Raw genomic sequence first — 22,556 nt, forward strand, 5'->3', positions numbered from 1 at the left:
GCCCTTTAACAGCAATCACCTTTTAGGATTTGAAACAGCTCAGCTGGAATTCCATCACCTCCACTAGCTTTGTTCATAATGATGCTTCCTAAGGCCCACTTGACTTCACATTCCAGAATGTCTGGCTCTAGATGAGTGGTCACACCATCATGTTTACCTGGGTCATGAAGATCTTTTTTGTACAGTTCTTCTGTGTATTCTTGCCACCTCTTAATATCTTCTGCCTCTGTTAGGTCCATACCACTTCTGTCCTTTATTGAACCCATCTTTGCATGAAATGTTCCCTGGTATCTCTAATTTTCTTGAAGAGATCTCTAGTCTTTCACATTCTGTTGTTTTCCTCTATTTCTTTGCGTTGGTCACTGAAGAAGGCTTTCTTATCTCTCCTTACTAGTCTTTGGAACTCTGCATTCAAATGTGTATATCTTTCTTTTTCTCCTTTGCCTTTGGCTCTCTTCTTTTCTCAGCTATTTTAAGTCCTCCTCAGACAAACATTTTGCCTTTTTGCATTTCTTTTTCTTGGGGATGGTCTTGATCACTGCCTCCTGTACAATGTCATGAACCTCTGTCCATAGTTGATCAGGCACTCTGTCTATCAGATCTCATCCTTTGAATCTATTTGTCACTTTCTCTGTACAGTTGTAAGGTATTTGATTAGGTCATACCTGAATGACCTTTATCTTCACTGGGAAACAAAACTTTCATGTGACTTGGTTTATTGTGATAGTCACTTCACTGCAGTGATCTTGAACCAAACCTGCAATATGTCAGTGGTATGCCTCTACTTATAATATGTCCTAATAAAAATACAGTAAAAGTTGCCATAAATGTTTTAAATGAGCTTCCCAAGATCCTCAAGTGGTGGTCACTGTATCAAAGTTCCTAATTCCTCACCAATTACGAGAGAAAGTGAAAACATCAATCTTCTTCTTCACCTTTTTTGAAATTCTTCTTTACTTGTAGTCATTAATGTGCTGTTTAGCTTGTATTTTTCTGTTTATGTGAATTTTGACTCTTGAGCAAAGCCTAAAGGCTGAAATAATTCATTCTCTTACAGATTTTGGTATCAACTGTATCATGAGCACAGTGTGGCTGTTTAATAATAAGCTCATACATGGATTGATTACTCCTGAATTTGAACCAGTGGCTCTAGCCAGGTGGGTGGGCTCCTTCTTATTTCCTGATCTATCCCCACTTTGAATGAAAAGTTCCCTTGGTATCTCTGATTTTCTTGAAGAGATCTCTAGTCTTTCCCATTCTATTGTTTTCCTCTATTTCTTTGCACTGATCACTGAGGAAGGTTTTCTTATCTCTCCTTGCTATTCTTTGGAACTCTGCATTCAAATGGGTATATCTTTCCTTTTCTCCTTTGCCTTTCACTTCTCTTCTTTTCTAAGCTATTTGAAAGGCCTCTTCAGACAACCATTTTGCTTTGCTGCATTTCTTTGTCTTAGGGATGGTCTTGATCCCTGTGTCCTGTACAATGTCAGGAACCTCCATCCATAGTTCTTCAGTCAGTCTGTCTGTCTAATCTAATCCCTTGAATCTATTTCTCACTTCCACTCCGGGAGTTTGTGATGGACAGGGAAGCCTGGCACGCTGCAGTCCATAGGGTTGCAAAGAGTTGGACATGACTGAGAGACTGAATTGAACTGAACTGATCCCCACTTTCTTCTAACCACATTCCACCAGCCAGTCAGCCAGCTCAAGCCTGCTTTCCCTTCTTATAGTTCCCCAAACCCACAGAACCCCAAATTCCCAAAGTGCATTTGTATTTATTGACCCACTGTGTATCTTTCAATGCCACCTGAATGATCATGTGTTACAAATGCTATATGACTTCGGCTAAACTGTGAAGTCCCTGGAGGGCAGGAAATATGTATTTTAACCTTTATATTGCTCCCTCTACAGTCCTTTCATCGTGCTTTACATGGAAGCCTTTCAAATATGAAACTAGCCAGTTTAAGCTCAGTTTTACTTTTGGTAGCGCTGGGTCTTCATTGCTGTGCACAGGCTTTCTCTGGCTGGACAAGGGGCACTACCCTTCGTTGTGGCACATGGGCTTCTCATTGCTGAGGCTTCTCTTGCTGTGAAGCGCAGGCTGTAGGTGCATGGGCTTCAGTAGCTGCAGCCTGTGGGCTCAGTAGTCATGGCACATGGTAGTAGTCATGGCTTAGTTGCCCCGTGTGGCATGTGAAATCTTCCTGGACCAGGGATCAAACCTAGGTCCCCTGCATTGACAGGCAGATTATTATCCACTGTACCACCAGGGAAGTCCTAAGTTCAATTTCAATACTCCATTAAAAAATAACAGACTTTAACGGGAACTGTTCTTCCAGAGTCAGAATAACGTACTCTGGGATATTGAATCTAGGCCCTTTAGGATCCTGGGAGAGGTGGTTCCAATTCCTGGGCCTGGAGGTAGGGCCATTATATCACCCCTTTCGTTTTACATTTGCTTAAATTACTGCAGGTGTTTGATCACAATCATAAAAGCATTTTTCAGGTTTATGACATATTTTCTTTAATTGTGAATGTAACTGATGCCATCAATCAGTTTTTCTTGAACGGGCAATCATAGGCCCCATATCCAAGTTGGTTCAAATTACGTATAAGTTGTCTTAGGTTCATCCTAAACAGCATTTCCTGGTTTGGGGCTGTGGATTATAACAAGCCTGAAGTGAAATGTTACAAGCCAGACTAGAAAAGGCTCCTCTGCAGTGATTGCCTGCCTGGTTGCTGCTGGTTGTGACGGTACAACAGAAGTAAACCTGTTAATGCTGTTTTTTGGAAATATCAGATAGACAGGTATTTCCTTAGAGAAGAAATGCTTTGAAATCATCCCTCCCTGCTCTCCTCCCCCCACCCCCGCCCCCCCAGAAAGAATGAAGCTAGCCGGTCCCTTGAATAAAGGGAAGTCAGAATGCCCAAAATGAGAAGGGAGAAGGAAACAAGGCTTCCATTCTGCCAAGGTCCATTCAGCATGACCAGCCTTTCCTTGTAACCTGCACCCCCCCTCCCCAACTGTCTGAAACACAGCACCGCAGAAGGCAGTGACCCCCGAGGCCCACATTGTCAATGCCATGGTGGGGTTAACAGGTTTTCTTCTGTCAGATCTTCACAAACTGGCAGCAACCACAGGCAGGCACTCACTGCAGAGGAGCCTTTTCTAGTCTGGCTTGTAACATTTCACTTCAGGCTTGTTCTATTTCACAGGCCCAAACCAGGAAGTGCTGTTTAAGATGAACCAAAGACAAAAGCAATCCGGCCTCCTCGCAAACAAAATTCAACAGCCTCCTGAAAGGCAATGGGGTTTAAACTTGGGACTGTTCTTAGGTTTTGTTTGGAACCTAAGACTTCTTCCACATGAAACATCATTGCACTTTCAAAACTACTCCCCACCGCACCCCAAAGTAAAGCCACATAAAACATACCCAGGCCCCTGTGTGTACACACACACACACACACTCACAACACACGGAGTCACACATAGACCAATTTGTTTCTACAATCCGCTTCCTCATCCAGAGTGTTCAGGCCCCGGGCCATCTGAGTTGGTAAATTCTCCTCCTAGTTAACCCAGAGCAGATTGCAGAAAAGCTGTCTAATTCTTGAGATTCTTAGGGAGGGGGCTTGAGGTGTAGACGGGGCCACGCCCCGGTTCCGCTCTCCTTGCACAACTGCAAGCCAAGTCTAGGCAAGTCGGAGGGAGAACCCCGCCATCTCCAGCCCCTCCTCTCTGCTACCCACTGGGGCACCCAAGGAGACCTCGGGTCGGGTGGGGTGTCCCTGGGAGAAGATACGGGACTCAGGGTGTGAGCTGCAAACAGGGAGCCCCGGGCCGCTGCCGCCCGGGCGCAGCCAGCTGCAGGCAGGAAGGGGAGGGCCCTGCCCGGCGAAGGGGAGCTCCCGCGGGTCGGGGCTGGGTCGGAAAAGCTGCCTCACAGGCGCGCCCGCCAGCCCCTCCGCGCCCTCGCTCCCTCCCAGCGCTCCCCGGCTCGGGCCTCCCTTCCAGGCTCCGCCGCGCCCGCCCGGAGGCAGCGCTCGCACCGGCCTCGCCATGTCCCAGCCGGCCCCGAAGCCCGCCGCCTCCCCGCGGCCCCGGCGCGCTGACCGCCACACCCAGGAGGTGAGTGGCGCTCCTACCGCCGGGCTTGAGCGCGGGGAGGATCTCGGGGCCCCTCGAAGCCTCGGGTCCACCTCCAGAGGGGGGTTAGCCTGCCTGGCCTGCTGTCCCTGGGCGCCACCCCTCCCGGGCACGGAGAAGCATCTGGAGAGACGGGGGTGTGGACTCAGAACCTGCCTCTGGGCAGGTGACTGGAGGGGCCCGCGGATGGCCCTGGGGGCCGGCCAAGTGCACTGGGCGCGGCGCAAGCCACATTGGAGTGGGCTTCCCTGGCGGCTCAGCTGGTGAAGAATCCGCCTGCAATGCGGGAGATCTGGGCTCGATCCCTGGGTTGGGAAGATCCCCTGGAGAAGGGAATTGGCTGCCCACTCCGGTATCCTGGTCTGGAGAATTCCCTGCACTGGATAGTTCGTGGGGTGGCAAAGAGTCAGGACACGACTGAGCGACTTTTGCTCACTTCTCACTCATGCGTTGGGAAAAGTTGGTGGATGAGACAGGGGTGGGTGAGAAGCGGATAAGGGCAAAAGGAGAGTGAAGTTCATTTGGGACCCCGCGGCATTCCGGAGTCTGTAGGGCACAAGCAAAAAAGTCGGGTCTTCCGCGTCCAGTCCAGGCTGCAGGGCGTGGCTGCCTGGAGCAATAACACTTCTTCCCTAAGCAGCTTTGAGCCAAACCAGCGGGGCGGGGTGGGGCGGGGCTGGGCTGGGGCGGGGTCAACAGGAGGGGCGGGGTCTAGATAGGCCCCGCCTAGCTGCCTTGCTCACCCCCTGACAGCCGTGGGACTTCCAGAACTCAGCCCCAGCCAGGTCTGTGGCAGGTGGAGTGCGAGCCGGCGGCCCCTTGCTGTGCTGCACCCGTGTCCTCGCCGGGTCCCTCGCTGCGTCTCTCGGAGCACATCCATCGTCGCCATGGCATTTGCAAGCTGGTGGTACAAGACGGTAAATAGGAGCGATCGTCCCTGGGCAGGACTGGGAAGGGAATGTGCTCTGCCTTCCTGGGCTGTAGGCGAGGTCACTGTTCAGGATTTTGCGGGCGAAGGTTGGGGAGCAGGTTGATACCTCCTCTCAGACCTTCAGGGGAGGCTCCGGGAGAGGCTGAGACCCACCCTGCTGTGGTATGTGGGAGCCAGCTCAGACATACGTACACGTGCTAGTCGGCGTGAGTTCAGGCTCACAAGTTGAATGGCATAGGGATTGTTTCTGGACGAATTCTGCCCTCGGACGCGGATTCTTGGATGAACGTGGACTCAGAAAGCGCTCAGCTCTAGAGTTTGTTTTTAACTCATAAGTAAAGCGCAAAACTTTCAGAGGCGTGTTTTTGGGCGTGCATTTGCCAGCGCGAAGTAGAGAGGTAACAAAGATAGTGGGGTGGAGCAGGAGAAAAACCCCAAAACTCCAAGGAACATAAACAACTGAGATCAAGACCCTTGTTGAGAATGAGAGAGGGAGGGAGACTCTATCTTTATTGCTTGGATGTTCCATTTATTTAATGCACTGAATGGTTGTCCAACCATGTAAGTGTGATATCCAGTCAAGCTGGTACTTGTGTTTTGAACCAGGAAGCATGCTTTAATATAATATTAGGATGCTTTCCAAAACAATAATAATACACGTAAGTCTTGTTGACAGAAAGGATAGAAATATTTATATCCCATTGATTTATGATGAGAATTGGAAAAAGAAATAGTGAAGTACACCCTTCTCTCTCATCATGTGGTATTGGGAACAGCAAGAGTGTTGTAATCAGACACTCTTTAGAGAGAAACCTTGTATTGGGATCAGTAACGTGTCCCTTTTCATCCAGTGGCCATTCACTGAGCGTCTACTATGTGTCAGACTCAGTATTAGCCTCAAAGTGGAAAATGGGACAGAATTCTTGTTCTCTTTTTTCAACCGGTTTCCACATCTATAAAACGTGGGTGATATAGGTACCACATAAGGGTTGCTGAAGACTTAATTCCTGAATAAAAGTACCATACCCATACATTGTTAATGATTGAAAATTTCCATTTCCTTGTACATTTTCTGTGTTTTTTTAAATGTAGCATCTTATTGATGTGCTAAGAGCAAAAGTTTACTTGGAGTCATTATGGTCCTAAAGGTTCTTATCAAAATGCACCACATGAATTATCTGCAAATATCAATAACAGTGGTTCAGAGCTAACATCACTTTTCTTCCAAATTCATGATTCTTCAAAGGAGATTATGTTGGAATATTGGGATGAGAATAGTTTAAAGGTATGTTTTTAACCCTATTATGTTTAGGCACAGTCTGACATCTTCGCTGAAACCTCTCTTATAATTCAGTGTTGGAACTATTCTAAATTTTCTTTTTCTGCTAGTCGGAACCTCCTAGAATCAGCAACCTGCCAGTGATGAAGCTCTAACTTTTCCCCAACCAGAGCTGTTCAGATATAGTGTGAGCCATATATGTGATTTTAAATTTTCTAGTAGTTTCATTAGCTGACAGGAAATTAATACTAACAACATATTTTAATTAGCCCACTGTATCCCAAACGGTACTATTTCAACATGGAATCAATGTGCAAATCATTGGGATATTATAAATTTTCTTTTTAATTTTCTTCAAAATCTGGTGTGTGTTTATAGTTAGAGCACATCTCAGTTAACACGACGTACGTATTTCAAGTGCTTAATAGGCATGAGTGGCTAATGGCTACTGTGTTGGACAGTGTAGCTCTAGACATTGGTTTCTAGCCACTTTCCTTTGGTGGCTGTGAGGGGATGACCACAGCCATTTTGAGAATTATACGAAGGTCGTGGACCACTTTCCCACAACAAAACATACGCGCACACAGAAGACCATCTATAATCCCTTAAAGACCCATGGAGCCAATTTATATATGTGTATACACACATATATGTGATTTATATTATATGCTATTAAATATAACATTTATGCAGTTTATTAATACAAAAATTTTATACAAAACACTGTATAATGCATATCTGCATATATGTATATCATGCTTCACTAAGTCCTGTAATTAAAATGTCTTTATGAGATCCTTTAATTACTGAAAAAGATTGTGAGTGAGCTAACTTTAAAAATTTGGGCAGAATAAGGTAAAATAATTGAAGGGTGTATCTGTGATGTGTTTTGTTTAAGGGATTGCCACCTATAAAGCCAATCAAAGAAACGCTTCAGTATATATTTTCCCAGTGAATACCACCAGTATTATGGATCTGATCTTTTGAAGAACTATGTGGCTTTAGTACAAAAAACAAACAGAAAATTTACAAAGCTAGATTTGAAGGACATCTGATGACCTTCATAATGATGAAGCATGAAGGAGAATAAATTTGGTTGGCTGACACCAGTAATCATATTTCTGAGTCATAAGTTGACTCTATTAGACTGTGTTAATTAAAGATGTTTCTTAGCCTAATTAGACCTATTGGTCCAATGGCGGAGTCATCTAGGAGCGCAGTCATTTGGGAGGCCCTGTCATTGTGACCAGCCTGGGAAGAGTGTCACAAACCTTCCCTGGCAGGACAGACCACTTGGCTGCAGTGACTTTTAAGAGTAAGGAATGTAAATTATAGATTCTGCAGAAAGGGCACAGCACCCCCACCTTCTGCCTCGCCCCCAACCCACCCCCCCCCCCCCGCCACAGTCTCTGAAATGATTTGCTTCCCATTGCAGATAAGAATACACCTGATGATATTCTTTAATCCATTTTAATACTTCCCAGAAATTTAATTGTATTCTATAAATACTTTTTAAACAATGAGGTAGCTTGCTGCTGGTGGTGTAAATGGTGGGTGGCCACTTGAGGTTCCCAGGTGAACTAGTGGGTAATTAGTTCTGAGTAGACTGTCTCAATGGAGTATAAAACCTCTAAGCAACCCATCTTTGTTTTGTTTTTTCCTTGAGGTTTTTTAAAAATTACAGAAAATTTGCCGTCTTTACCGTTTATAGCTGTAAAATTTAGTGGAAGTAAATATTCATAATTCTCGTGCGACTATCACTACAAAATCTAGCTTCAGAACAATTTTTATCTTGCAGAACTGGGACTCTATACCCATTAATAAATTCTCATTCAATTTTCATATCTACATTTAAACGCATGGTACTATATTCCACTATCTGTGTTCCTTATCACTTTTATTGTATTATGAAAGCATTTAATGGGTCGCAAAGAGGTGGGCACGACTGAGCGACTAACACTTACTTACTTAACCTGAAATGTACCCTTTTAACAGATTTTTAAGTATACAGTGTGTTATTGTTCACTGGAGGTACAATATTGTACAGCAGATCTCTAGAGCTTGTTCATTTCCCTTGACCGAAACTTAATGCCTGTTGATCAGTAACTCTGAATTCTCCTCTCCCGTCAGTCCCTGCCAGCCATCATTCTCCTTTCTGTCTCTATGATTTTGACTATCCTAGGCACCTCACATCAGTGGAGTATTATAGTATTTGCCTTTTTGTGACTGGCTTATTTCACTGGACTTCCCTGGTGGCTCAGATGGTAAAGCATCTGCCTACAATGCGGGAGACCCGAGTTCTATCCCTGGGTTGGGAAGATCCCCTGGAGGAGGAAATGGCAACCTACTCCAGTACTATTGCCTGAAAAATCCCGTGGATGGAGGAGCCAGTTAGGCTACAGTCCATGGGGTCACAAAGAGTCAGACATGACTGAGCGACTTCACTAATCCCCTCAAGATTCATCCGTGTTAAAGCATATATCAAAATTTTCTTCCTTTTAAGGCTGAAACACACACACGCATACACACACACACACACATTATTGTGCTCATCCATACAACTACTGTGGCAAACAGTAAGGTTGTTTCTCAAAACACGGCCATCCACGGAAGCAACCCAAGTGTACTTGACAACGCCTCTCAGGTCCTGTAGGTTCTGTTTGTTGCTGTGTTAGTCGCTCAGTCGTGTTTGACTCTTTGCAGCCTCATGGGCTGTAGCCCGCCAGGCTCCTCTGTCCACGGGATTCTCCAGGCAAGAATCCTGGAGTGGGTTGCCATGCCCTCCTCCAGGGGATCTTCTCAACCCAGGGATCAAACCTAGATCTCCTGCATCAGGCAGATGCTTTACCATCTGAGCCACCAGGGACACCCTGTGGGCTCTATTTGCTTTAATCATTTTCCTTTCTCTTCCTCAGACTCTATAATTTCAGCTGTCCTATTTTTGATTGCAATGATTCTTTCTTCAGCCTCCTCAAGTCTGCCTTTGAATCCCTCTAGGGATTTTTTTCATTTCAGTTATTATATGTCTCCACTCTAGAATTGTTTTTTTGGTTTCTTTTTAGATTATCTATTTTTTATTGGTATTTCCATTTTGTTTATGCATTGGTTTCTTGACTGTCTCCACACTTGCTTTAGTTCTTTGAGCATCTTTAAGGCAGTTGTTTTAAAGTTTTTATGTAGTGTATCTACTATCAGCTCTTAGGGACAGTTTCTGGTTTTTATTTTTTTATTTTTTTCCCCTTGATTGGGCAATACATCTGTTTCTTTGCATGCTTTGTGATTTCTTTTCTTTTCTTTTTTTTTTTTTTGGTTGAAAACTGGACATTTGAATCATTGAAAATTTTGGAAATCAAATTCTCCTCTTTCCCTAGGGTTTGCTGTTTTGTTTTTGATAATGATGGGCTCTTTTTGTGCCAAGGTTCAGCCAAAAGCGTACACTGAAGAGCTTCTCAGGACTTTTCTGATTCTGCACCTTTCCCTGGGCGTGAGCAATCCGTGATCAGAATACAGATGCGCAGTATTGGGAAGGCAGAGTCCTTTTTGCATGCTCCAGTGCACACTTGCTTGCTGTGAGTTGTGTGTGTTCAGTCACTCAGTCCTGTCTGACTCTTTGCGACCCCGTGGATTATAGCCTGCCCAGCTCCTCTGACAACTGGATTTTCCAGGCAAGAATACTTGAGTGGGTTGCCATTTCCTCCTCCAGGACATCTTCCCAACCCAGAGATCAAACACGTCTCCTGAGTCTTCTTTACCCCTGAGCCAGCTGAGCTGAGAACTGGGGATGAGGAATGGGCAACTGCCGCTGAGCAGAGGTGAAATGGATGCAAATTAACCAAAACTTACCATTTAAATGTTCCCCTGGAAGTTGCAAGTCTTTGATAGACTCCAGAACTTCACAGTAGTTTCATCAAACAGATTCTGCCAGGGAGATTTTGTTCCAGGTAGGGGGATGGATTCCTGGTACCTCTTACTTCTTCTTCCCAGAATCTTCCCTTTAAGGATTGAAATCCTGTTAATGTGATTCTAAACCTCTGTTCAGAGAAGGCAATGGCACCCCACTCCAGTACTCTCGCCTGGAAAATCCCATGGATGGAGGAGCCTGGTGGACTGCAGTCCATGGGGTCACTAAGAGTCAGATACGACCGAGCGACTTCACTTTCACTTTTCACTTTCATGCACTGGAGAAGGAAATGGCAACCCACTCCAGTGTTCTTGCCTGGAGAATCCCAGGGATGGGGAGCCTGGTGGGCTGCCGTCTATGGGGTCGCACAGAGTCGGACACGACTGAAGTGACTTAGCAGCAGCAGTAGCAAACCTCTGTTCTTCAAGTTGTCTCATTTTCTTTTCATAAAAAAATGACCCAGAAAGCTTTGCAGCTACCATTAAGAAAAAATATCCAGTGTCTTTCACTTAAGAGAAGTGTGAAATTACTTGATCCAGTGAGTACCATCTATGTAAGTTGCTTCCTCAGATGGGAGAGCCATTTAACTCCAGAAAAAAAAGTGTCTATGGTTAGTTTTCCTAAAATTTATGGAATTCCTTCTGACTCTGGAGAACTTATAGAATATAAAAGTGCTTTCGTAAAGGCCGAAGAGGTTCACAGTTGCTTATTGCCCACCTACTATGCGTCCTGTTTTGAACAGGGTGCCCTGGACACAGAAATTGTGCTGATGGTCCATTCTTGGTCTTCTCTTGCATTTCTCATAGATAAAAATCACAAGCACAGCCTAAAGACTAGTACAAAAGTAGCAGAGTAGCTATTGAAATTCTCACGGCGTCATCTTTGACTCAGAGGAAATTTAAAAAGCCTTACTACAGTGGAACCCCTAAGCGAAACAAGGCAGAAAGGTAATCAGTGTTACTTCTGAAAACTGAGCAAAATGAAGGTGTGCCCTTGCACTGCCACCTGGGCGTACCCACCAGAATGTTAAAATGTTAGAGAAAAGCAAACGGAGTTCAGGGAAACATGAGGATTTCAGAATTATACATATGCAGTTAAACCTTAATTTGTGTCTTCCTTTATATGAGAACCCCAAAGAAGGTTATCCTGTATTTCTATAGTTTGATATCAAATGTTTTTAGAGAAGCAGAAAAATATCATGCATCATACCTTTCATTTACTTTATTTAAATAATTATCCCCCATCACTGATTTTTTTTTAGCAAATGAATTCTTCCTCTCATACTAGCTTTCTCCATTATTTTGGGGTTTTCAGTATTAAAAGCAAGTAAAAATAGCTAGGATATTCCCTTTGTGTGACTCTGTTGTTGTTCAGTTGCTAAGTTGTATCCAACTCTTGCAGCCCCATGGATTGCAGCCTGCCAGGCTCCTCTCTCCATGGGATTTCCCAAGCATTGCCATTTTCTTCTCCAGGGGAAATCATCCCTTCCCAGGGATCGAACCCATGTCTCCTGCATTGGCAGATGGATTCTTTACTACTGAGCCTCCAGGGAAACCCTTTGTGTAACTTTAGGGAGATACAAGCTCTTAAGAAGAGTCAAAAAATTTTAAAACTTTTTTTTTAGCGCAGAGGCAGAGAGAATAATATAACACCCTCCTCTTGTACCCGTCACCTTCTATAATTATCAACATTGTAACATTGTGTCTATCCTGCCTTATCTATCTTACTAGAAGCCCCACCAACACACCCACACCCCACACCCTTGAAGTATTTTATAGCCTAGGAATTGCACAATAAGTGCTATCCCTGTGACCAGCTTGGTGTTTGTTGTTTGAGAAAATGAGTTCTCTATTCGCTGTGTACCTCGTTTCCTCATTTGTAACCTGGAAATGTGAGACTAATGTAATACAGTGTCCTGAGGTAGGCAAAGTACTAAACCGTAAACTTATCAGATGAATCTTGTTCCTTTGTACTTATGGCAAATTAAAATCTAAATTCCCTGCTATATTATTTATAGCCTTAGAAAATAAAAGCTTAAACCTTTGTTTCTTCTCATATTCATTTTATTGTCTCATAATTCACCATGCCAATGAAAAAGAAGGGAGTGAAATGACCTTTATTGTGTTCTTAAAATGAATGAGCCGGTGGACCAGGCTCCTCCTCACTTGTTTCATAAGTAAGCCAGCCCCTGGAGTAGGCATTATGACCTGCATTTTACAAGGAGAAAACAGAAAGTTTAAATTATTGGCTCAAAGTCTCATAGCGTTTCAGACCCACATTCCTGTCTTATCGGAGTTTGGGGAGTGGAATGGAATGCAGGGAGCTGGTTGCCAGGTAACAGAAGAGGCCAGGAAGCCAACTGGGATAGATGAGGCAACACAGGGGCTAGAAATCTAGGAAGCTGCTACCATTCCTAGACTGGAGCGGAAGCAGGATCACCCTGCAGAAGCTGAAACCACTGCTGGCCTGTCCTGCAGGAGGCCCCCATGGAGGCAGCCATCACACACTCCTGCTACACCAACTGACCGGGGTCAGGGCATGGAGCCCACCCTAGGGCAAGCAGGTCTACATCGGTCTGCACCAGGGAGCCTGTTTTAAAGCAAAACCAGCTTTCCATCTTGAGCCTTATGTTTGTTTGCTGAACAGTCTTGTTTTAGAAAGCAGATACAAGCAAAAATAGATTTTTAAGGGACTTTGCAGGAAATCCAATTTGCATATAGTCTCTTAATTTTTCAGGCTATTTTTTTTTCAGCTTTTAAAAAAGTCTTTTACCTAGTCTACTAAGCTGAAAAGAGCAAAAGTATTTCTCAAGGAATGTTTAGAGATTTGTGGAAATGCAGTCATCAGTCAAGAATTGTTTGTCGGACCGCTACCACAGGACTAGGAAAAAAAGAATTTAATCTACCATCTGGTTGAGCAGGCAAAATACACATGTATGAAGTAATCAGTAAGCAGGAACATATATAAGTGCTGATTCGTTTGCTTTACTAAGAAAATAGAGACTTCCATGCAACATGAAGATCTGATGTGCCATTAGCAGGACAAGGCTCAGAACTAGTCAGGAAATGCTGGGTTGAACACAGGGCACTGGGTTTCTGCCTTGAGCAGTCGGTTTACCCAGGAGCCCTGAGCTGCCCAGGCCTGTCTGACTTGGGGAAGCTCCCATGGGTGCTGACTCAGTGTGGTGATTGGAGGAGTAGAAACCTCCACTTCCTGACCTGGTGCCCACAGAGCTCCTCTCCAAGCAGTGGTTTCAGTCCTAGCTGGGTGTTCGTTTCAGCTGGGGAAGTTCAGGGATGTACATCTGTCCCCAGCATCACCCTGTATAAGCTAAATCTGAATCCCCGGACTCTAGCGTAAGCGTTTCCAAAAGTGGTTGGGCACTTGTGACCTGCGCTGAAAGATGAGTTGTTGTTCAGTCACTAAGCCTTGTCTGACTCTTTTCGACACCATATACTGCCACACACTAGGCTTCCCAGTCCTTCGCCATCTCCCTGAGTTTGTTCAGGCTCATGTCCGTTGAGTCAGTGATGCCATCCAATCATCTCATCCTCTGTCGCCCACTTCTTCTCCTGCCCTCAGTCTTTCCCAGCATCAGAGTCTTTTCCAATGAGTTGGCCAAAGTACTGGAGCTTCAGCTTTAGCATCAACCCTTCCAATGAATATTCAGGGTTGGTTTCCTCTAGGATTGACTGGTTTGATCTCCTTGCAGTCCAAGGGACTCTCAAGAGTCTTCTCCAACACCACAGTTCAAAGGCATCTATTTTTTGGTGCACAGCCTTCTTTATGGTCCAACTCTCACATCTGTACATGACTACTGGAAAAACCGTTGCTTTGACTATATAGACCTTTGTCAGAAAAGTAATGTCTCTGCTTTTTAATATGTTGTCTAGTTTGATCATAGCTTTTCTTTCAAGGAGCAAATGTCTTTTAATTTCATGGCTGCAGTCACCATCTGCAGTGATTTTGGAGCCCCCCAAAATAAAATCTGTCACTCTTACCATTTTCCCCCATCTGTTTGCCATGAAGTGATGGAACTGGATGCCAGAATTTTAGTTTTTTGAATGTTGAAGAATTTTAAGCCAACTTTTTCACTCTCCTCTCACCTTCATCAAAAGATTCTTTAGTTTCTCTTTGCTTTCTACCATTAGTGGTGTCATCTGCATATCTCAGGTTATTGATATTTCTCCCGACAATCTCGATTTCAGCTTGTGATTTATCCAGCCTGGTATTTCACATGATGTACTCTGCATATAAGTTAAATAAGCAGGGTGACAATATACAGCCTTGATGTACTCCTTTCCCAATTTTGAACCAGTCCATTGTTCCATATCCAGTTTTAACCATTGCTTCTTGACCTGCATACATGTTTCTTGGAGGGCAGGTAAGATGGTCTGGTATTCCCATCTCTTTGATATGCTGTCTAGGTTTGTCATAGCTTTTCTTCCATGGAGAAACCCACAGCTAAATGAAGGCTTTTTGACCCTTAGGGAGCACCCCTACCCCACCCTCCCCAGCAAGCCTTTGTCTCTGTATGCAGCAGTGGTGCAGGGAGTGAGCTAAGTGGTGTGCACCAGGCTCCAGAGGGCTCTGGGATCACGTTTCATTACTTCTTGATTTTGCCACAGCTGTCACTGGACATGCAAACGTTGATCTCCATCAGCATTCCCCAAATTGCAGAAGGAAGACCTTCCAGCTGTTTTCACATAGTCTTTATTATTTTCTTAAACAGGTTTATTTGGATATAATTCATAATTTACCCTTTAAAACATACAATTTGGTATTTTAAATATTTTATTATTTTAATATTTATTATTGAAAGTGAAAGTTGCTCAGTCATGTCCGACTCTTTTCAACCCCATGGGCTATATGGAATTCTCCAGGCCAAAATACTGGAGTGCTTAGCCTTTCCCTTCTCCAGGGGATCTTCCCCACCCAGGGATTGAACCTAGGTCCCCTGCATTGCTGGCGGATTCTTTACCAGCTGAGCCACAAGGGAAGCCCCATTTTATTAACTCAGTGTTATTATTTTTATTAGTACTGAGTACAGAGTTGTCCAAGCATCTCTTAAAGGTCATTTTGCAATGTTTTTGTTACCCCCTAAGTGAAACTCAGTACCTTTTTTGGGGGTTTTAAATCTAATAGAGGCATTTCAGAAGCACACTAGGTTTTGGTGCTCTTTCAGAGCTGAGCTTAGGCTTGCAGAAGCTCAGGTTTTTGTCTGTCTTCCTTCTCTTCTAATATGTGTAAAAGTTTGAGCTTCAGCTCATCCTGTGACGTATACCCTTGTTTCTGAGTGTGTCAGGGTGTATCTGGGTAGCACTGGGGAGGCGGCCCCAAATGCTGCAGAGCCAAAGCCTGCCGCTGGCATACGTCCTTAGCTGGGTGGGAGCACAGTGCCAAGCTTCATGGCTCCTTGCTCCTGTTGATTTCCCGACATGTTTGTGAGATTGCTAGGGCAGAAAACTGGATGCATATTAATGCTGTCTTCTAGAATGAGGACAAAGGACAGCTATGCTTACCAAATATATAGCGATGCCAGGAAGTGGAAACAGGTTGGAAAATTCTCTTTGAAGCAAAACCAAAAAGCCCTTTAGCTGATATTTTCTCTGCCTCTAAACTCCTGTCTCTCTTGTTCTCTCATGTGTTTTCATCTTAGCTCCTGGCTTCCGGGGGCTCATCCTCCTAGTGAAATGTCTCCTGCTTTAGGGCCGGCACCCTGCACTTCCTGTCTTTGCTCCTGTCCAGCTCCTAAAACATCCTAAAACAGGATGACACTTTGGTATTGTGTGTCTGATTAATTTCATTAAAAAAAAAAGAACAGTTTTAGAATAGGAAGGTTTTATTGGGTTTTGTTGATTTTTTTGAGTTGTTTTCCTTTTAGAGCATTGGGTTGAGACTTTCTTGATGGGCATCGAAAGTTTTCAGCTAGCTGCTAACTAGCCCAGTCTCTGGCCTCCAGAGTGTAACCCACGCATGTAGCTGACATGCAGTGTGACTGAGGAGGAGCTCACGTTTCACATCCTATTTCTTTATCAATAAAATAAGCTGCCAGTTCTGTCCCTAGAGTTTTTTTACTGCTACGGCAGTCAGGGAGACCACAGAGAGGAAATGCCCAGCGCTGGGCTCACAAAGTAGATGCTTAGAACATGTTAGTTTCTTTCCACTCTTAGAGAAAAGTCCTTCCTGGATATTTCAGGTTTGTGGTTCAGTTCCTGACTCCTTCCCTTTTCCATGTTTCTCTCAGCTCTTCCCAAACCGTCAACTACATGTAGTGATAGCAGACGAAGGTTTCTTTCTTCACTCTTTGAGACGCTTGCTGCAGTTTCCTAAGCTGAATCAAATCTGAAGTGTGTAATTTCCAAACATTTATTTCATCCGCAGAATGGAAAGAATGTGGAAAGTACACAGTTATTCCATGAATGTAGAAATCAGGCACTTTGAATCTCTTTCAATGAAAGGATATAACTGATGTTGTATCATTAATGAGCTACTGAATGGACTTCCCTGGTGACCCAGATGGTAAAGAATCCACCTGCAGTGGTGGGAGACCTGGGTTCGATCCCTGGGTTGGGAAGATCCCCTGGAGGAGGGCATGGCAACCCACTCCAGTATTCTGGCCTGGAGAATCCCATGGACAGAGGAGCCTGGCGGGCTGCAGTCCTTCGGATTGCAAAGAGCTGCACACGACTTAGCAACTAAGCACAGCACAGCACCAGCTACTGAATATGAATAAGCGCCAAGAAATGGTGAGGGCAGCGATTCTCTTATAAAGTTTCCATTTACGGGAAATTGAATGGCATTAGGTAATTCTTATTAATTCTGTTAGAGTTTTGTTAGAGTGAGGATGTATTGTAATTATAGAGGAAAAAGTCCTCAGTTTAAGGACATGCTTGATAAAATGTTTAGGGGTAAAGTCTCAGGATATCTACAGTTTACTTTCAAATGCTGGTACATATGCAAATATATGTAGATTATATGTCTGTCCATAATATATGATGAGATATCAGTATATGGCAACAGTAGTTAATTGTTGACTCTCAGTGGTGGGACTATGGATATTCATTGTATTTTTCTTTCAACTTTTCTGTATGTTAGAAAATTTTTATAATAAAAAGCCAGGTTAAAAAAACTGGAAAAAGTATAATCCTGATAGTTACTAAAAAATGTTGTCATTTCACTATGTGATCTTTTATTTATATTATTATATTTACTCTATTGAGAGCAAATATTTCTTTTGAAGTTAAAAAATGACAATTTTTATAGTACATAGTTTTTATAATTTGTCATTACAGTTCAACATTTTAAAAAGCATTTGTGTTTTTAAAACCTCATTTTGTAAAACATATATTTATAATAGACATTTTAAGCAAAAAAAACCAGCATTTGTTTTATATATATATCCCTCTCAAACTATTATTTGGAAACTATGTAATTGTGAGGGATTTTGAGCATTTCAGTGGAAGCAAGTAACTGATGATGTTGGTTAATCTGGAGGACTGCAATTTTGAAATACCAGGGAATCAACTTTATAAACGTTTTATAGTAAGATATCTATCTACCTTTATTTTAAAGAGAAAAGGCTGTCTGCATGTTTACCATAGGGTAAATCATACTGTATGTTTGCCACCTGAGCAAGAAGCAAAGTGGGACCTTGCGGAGAGCCTGGAGCCTTGCCCAAGACAAGAGCGAGTTGTGGGTCTGTATTCTCGTTTCTAAAATGGGACTTCACACGTGGTGCTAGTACAAAGAATCCGCCTGCCAATGCAGAAAACTCAAGAGATGCGGGTTCAGTCCCTGGGTCGGGAAGATCCCCTGGAGGAGGAAACGGCAACCCACTCCAGTATTCTTGCCTGAAGAATCCCATGGAGAAAGGAGCCTGGTGGGCTACAGTCCATGGGGTCGCGTGGGCAGGACACACCTTAGTGACTAAGCCACCACCACCTCCTCTGTCCATGAAGTTTCCCAGGCACGAATACTGGAGTGGGTTGCCATTTCCTTCTCCAGGGTTGGGCAAACTCTTGACTAGGTCGTCTGGGTGAAACAAGCCCTGTAGAGAGCTTCATTCACCAAGCTACTGCAGTCTGCCTGCTTTTCTGTGGGCAGAAATTCATGAGAGGTTTCTGTTTGGGGAAAAGTTTTCCATTCGTGAAAGTGATTTCTTTCTAGTTTTTATACAAAGAACTACCGAAAGATTTCACACACATGTCTAATATTGCTTAGCCTTTTTATTTTACAAAAATATCTGTTGATATGATTTAAAGAAACATTATCTTGTTTCATTTATTATAGTATGTGTGGTGTAGTTGCTAAGTCATGTCCAACTCTTGTGATCCCATGGAGTGTAGCCTGCCAGGCTCCTCTGTCCATGAGATTTTCCAAGCAAGGATACTGGAGTGGGTTGCCATTTCTTTCTCCAGGGGATGTTTCCAACCCAGGGATCAAACCCAGGTCTACTGCACTGCAGGCAGATTCTTTACCAACTGAGCCACAGGGGAAGCTCTTATCATAGTATAGAGACAATAGATTTACAGTCAGAAAACCAGCTTTGCAAGCTTTTCTCATTTACTAGGTATATGTCTTTGTGAAAAGCACATCACATGACTTTTATTCTTAATTATTTTAATCCATGAAATCACGTGAGCATCTTTTTTTGTCTCAGATAAAAATGTATATGAAAGTGCCTTGTAAGTAAAAAAAAAAATGGTAAACATTATTATTATTTTTACTATTATTGTCATTCTTTTTCATTTGAATAACAAGTGACCTGCATATCCAGGTTTGATTCCACTGTAGGGAACATGATCGGGTTTTATGTTTCAATTTAACTAAAGATGACTGGGCTAAGACCCAATAGTGAGCTTTTCATTTTCTTATATTTAGGTTCCTTTTCCCACTTTCTTGCATATCCCACTTGTACAAGAAATAAAACAATTCTTTGTCCTTAATTTTCAGGAACATGAAATATTTTCATTTATCAAAAAAATTCAAGAATGGGAACTCCCCTGTTCGTCCCGTGGTTGGGAGTCTGTCTTCCAGTGCAGGGGGTGAGGGTTTGATCCCTGATGGGGACACTAAGATCCCATATGCCATGGGGCAACTAAGCCCCACACCAGCAACTAGAGAGGCCACACGCCTCACCTGAGACCCAATGCCACCAAAAATAAATAAAATAAATATTTTTTTAAAAATTCAATAATCTTCATGGCTTCTTTTATCAAACCAAATAGCATGTAAACTACTTGAAGCTTTTATATACCACATAAAAATACTTCCTTGCCAGTGCAGGAGACGTCAGAGAAAGATGTGAATTGGCTCCCTGGGTTGGGAAGATTCCCTGGAAGAGGGCATGGCAACCCACTCCAGTGTTCTTGCCTGGAGAATCCCATGGACAGAGGAGCCTGGCAGGCTGCAGTCCATGGGGTTGCAAAGAGTCAGACATGACTGAAGCAACCTAACATGCATGCAAAAATACTTCCATTCATTACCAGTGTCCTAGTGAGAAAAACAATTCTGATTCAGGACATAATGAAATTCTAAAGCCATAGGTAATGAGCGTTGGAGGTATGGTCTTCCCAATGCACGCTTTATCTTTCTGTGTTGGTAAATAAACAGACAGAACTCCAGAGAATTTCCTCCCTTGAGTTCATGCTGAACTGAGGCTTAAGTAATGGCTTCGGCTCAATATGGTCCTCAGACATCTCATCTCCATGAGGAACCAGATGTAGCCTATGCTGGCAATTTGGGCTTTGAAATTCCAGGAGGCATTTTGTAGGAGACGAGATGCCGGCTTGGCACCACCATCAGATCTGTGTCTGGTTAATTACAGACTTACTTTCTGCATCCTAAATAAATGTCTGTAGCTTCCCTTTATTTTTGAAGGCCACCTATGTCGATGGAGAATTATTAACAGTTCTCAGGAGGAAGATTAAAGGTGTCCTTTTTTATAGTCTGTATATTTAGCCCTTTGGGATTAAAGTCACTATTATATTATCTTGTATCACCTCCCTCTATTAAACGTTATCTCTTTTAATATTTTTACAGCATGTCAGTGGAAGAACCAGTAGATCGCCTTCCAAGTCAGGAGAAAAGAAAGGATCAGACGAGGTAATTTCTACAGTACTGAATTTTCATTTTCTCTTGTTTTTAAATTGTGAATTCTATCGTGAAATAAATAATGAGGTAGCAAATATCTCCTATTAAAATGTTCGCAAATTTAGTTTTAACTAAGAGCTGCTTCAGTGCTGTAAGAGGAAATCATTAAAAATAAATAAAGTGTTCCTCAGAGAAGAACTATTTCCTCCAGAAATAGTTTTTATTTAGGAGTAGAACTCAGTTATTTAGGGTGTTGTCTTTATAGGAATTGGTGAATCTTAACTGTTTTGTTTTTTTTTTTGAACAAAAACATACAGAAGGGAAGCCAAATGCTACTGTTGAAAAGGAAATCTTTTTTTTATGAGAGTCATCGTGAAAGGAGAACAGTGATAACCTAGATTAAACCAGTCATTCAGGTTCATAAATAAAAGGGAGAGAAAAGGACTATTTTTATTTGGTTCCATCCTGTGGAAATACTGGTGAAAGCAAGCCTCACTTTGAGATGGGTTGTCTTTGAGTCCGTGAATTTCTCCTTTCACTGAATGATACCCCATTATGTTCACCATCAGCATCGTCTGGTCTCCATGGAAGGGTCATGTGAAAGTTCTAGCCTCTGAGAGGCTCCTAGGCTTGCTTCCTTTTGCTGCTTTTTACATTTTAAATCTCAATGAAATATTCATCTTCATTCAGTAGAAATAATTACCATCATTCACCCCAGTTTGTAAAAGAGCCAGGTCCTGAAAGGTACCTGGAAATTTAAAAAGCATAAAGTAACCATTTGGGGTGTTCTCTCTTATTAACATGCTTCCAGAAATCTAGCTTCTCTTTCTGCTTATTTTCTGCAGTTTTGAAATATTCCATATATTTCCATATATTCAGTATGAAGGAGGCCATTATGACTAGAACTTGCTATGAATTCTGCACGAAGGTTTATAGTCCTCAGCTGTCTACTATTGTTTCCGTTACCAACACCCAAGTCAATATAATTTAGATTATTTCTTACCATGCAAACCTGCAGTGAATAGTTTTGTTTTGTTTCCATGGAAGAAAATTTTCTTTACAAAGTAAAAATAAACTTTTATTAAGGTTTTATCCTGGCTCTTAGTTAAATTATTTAAACTTTTTTTCCATGGGAATAAGCCAACTTTTACTAGCACGAAGATCTATGTACCTAATATCACTCAGTTCCCCTATCAATCCTACTCTTTAAATATATTCCCAGATAAGTTATCTACCAAATAGTTTTCCTGTTGAATAAAGAGACAACTATAGTGTCTCTTTATTGTCCAGATCAGGAAATAATGTTTTTAGATATTATTCTTTATGTTAATATTAATCAAGTTGAAAACATTTGCACAAGAAAGGAAATCTTCCAGTTCAATCAAGTGACTGGATAGTGACCTAGTTCTAAGAATCCTAGGTCTTAGAGGATTATTCTCAACAATTACGTTTTTATGTGGAAGCTTAAATATTATGTCTTGAGCGTACAGATACCATTGGTTAAGGCAGCAGCTGCTCACCCAGTGTTAGATCTCTTCTGATATCTGGACTATAAAATGCCTCATTTTCATTTTTATAAAGGGCTTGGGAAAATTGATAAGGAGTCCTGTTATCAGGACAACCAGAGGAGAATTCGAGACTTCTGTGTCTGTGTGATGACTGTGCTTGCAGTTCTTTGAAAGTGAAAGCTAAGCTTCCATCTCAGGAGAAGAAAGAAAGAATTTTTCTTTTTTTTTAAAATCAGCAGTTCAAGCAAGTCTGACTTTGTTTCATAACACGTCTGGGAAATTCAGATTCACAGCTCTTGCGTTTGTGCCAGAACCTGGTCATCTGGGTCTGTTCTGTTCCACCCCAGCTGGCTGACAGAGAGGAGAGCCAGGCTTTGCCCTGCTCCCGTGACATAAATCACTGCAGAGGTTCAGATAGCCTGAGACTGAGGACTGCTTATTATCTCGCCAAATTCTGCCCATATCTATTTGATAGGGTGGACGGATGTGTAGGTGGAATCATCTAGTGGTCTAGTTATATTTCCAGTGTGGTCTGTCTCCAAGGAGTCTCTCATTCTTTATGTCATGGATGACATATTATGGCCCTGGAGACAATTCAAGGAAATCTGTTGGGCATTATTTTTACTCTGTGTTTGTGATTATAAAACCACATGCAGTCTGGACTTGTCATCTGCCCTGCCTACCACCCACAACCA

At 42.8% G+C, this 22,556-nt stretch overlaps 1 protein-coding gene across 9 annotated transcripts in view; it reads left to right on the plus strand.

Annotated features, from left to right (window-relative positions):
* The first annotated feature begins 3,997 nt into the window (after nt 1–3,997).
* CAST (calpastatin) overlaps nt 3,998–22,556 on the plus strand; it is a 135,613-nt gene continuing 117,054 nt past the window's right edge. For 3 of the 9 annotated variants that reach the window (XM_052643730.1, XM_052643733.1, XM_052643738.1), the window contains exons 1-2: nt 3,998–4,129; nt 20,303–20,365. In XM_052643730.1, the coding sequence (XP_052499690.1) occupies nt 4,061–4,129; nt 20,303–20,365 (132 nt within the window). In that variant the 5' untranslated portion in view covers nt 3,998–4,060. Of the gene's footprint in view, nt 4,130–5,019; nt 5,065–20,302; nt 20,366–22,556 lie in introns of those variants that run through there. The other 6 variants (XM_052643732.1, XM_052643735.1, XM_052643729.1 and 3 more) reach the window with 4 other exon arrangements.

Source organism: Budorcas taxicolor, chromosome 7 (assembly GCF_023091745.1).
Source record: "Budorcas taxicolor isolate Tak-1 chromosome 7, Takin1.1, whole genome shotgun sequence".
NCBI lineage: Eukaryota > Metazoa > Chordata > Mammalia > Artiodactyla > Bovidae > Budorcas > Budorcas taxicolor.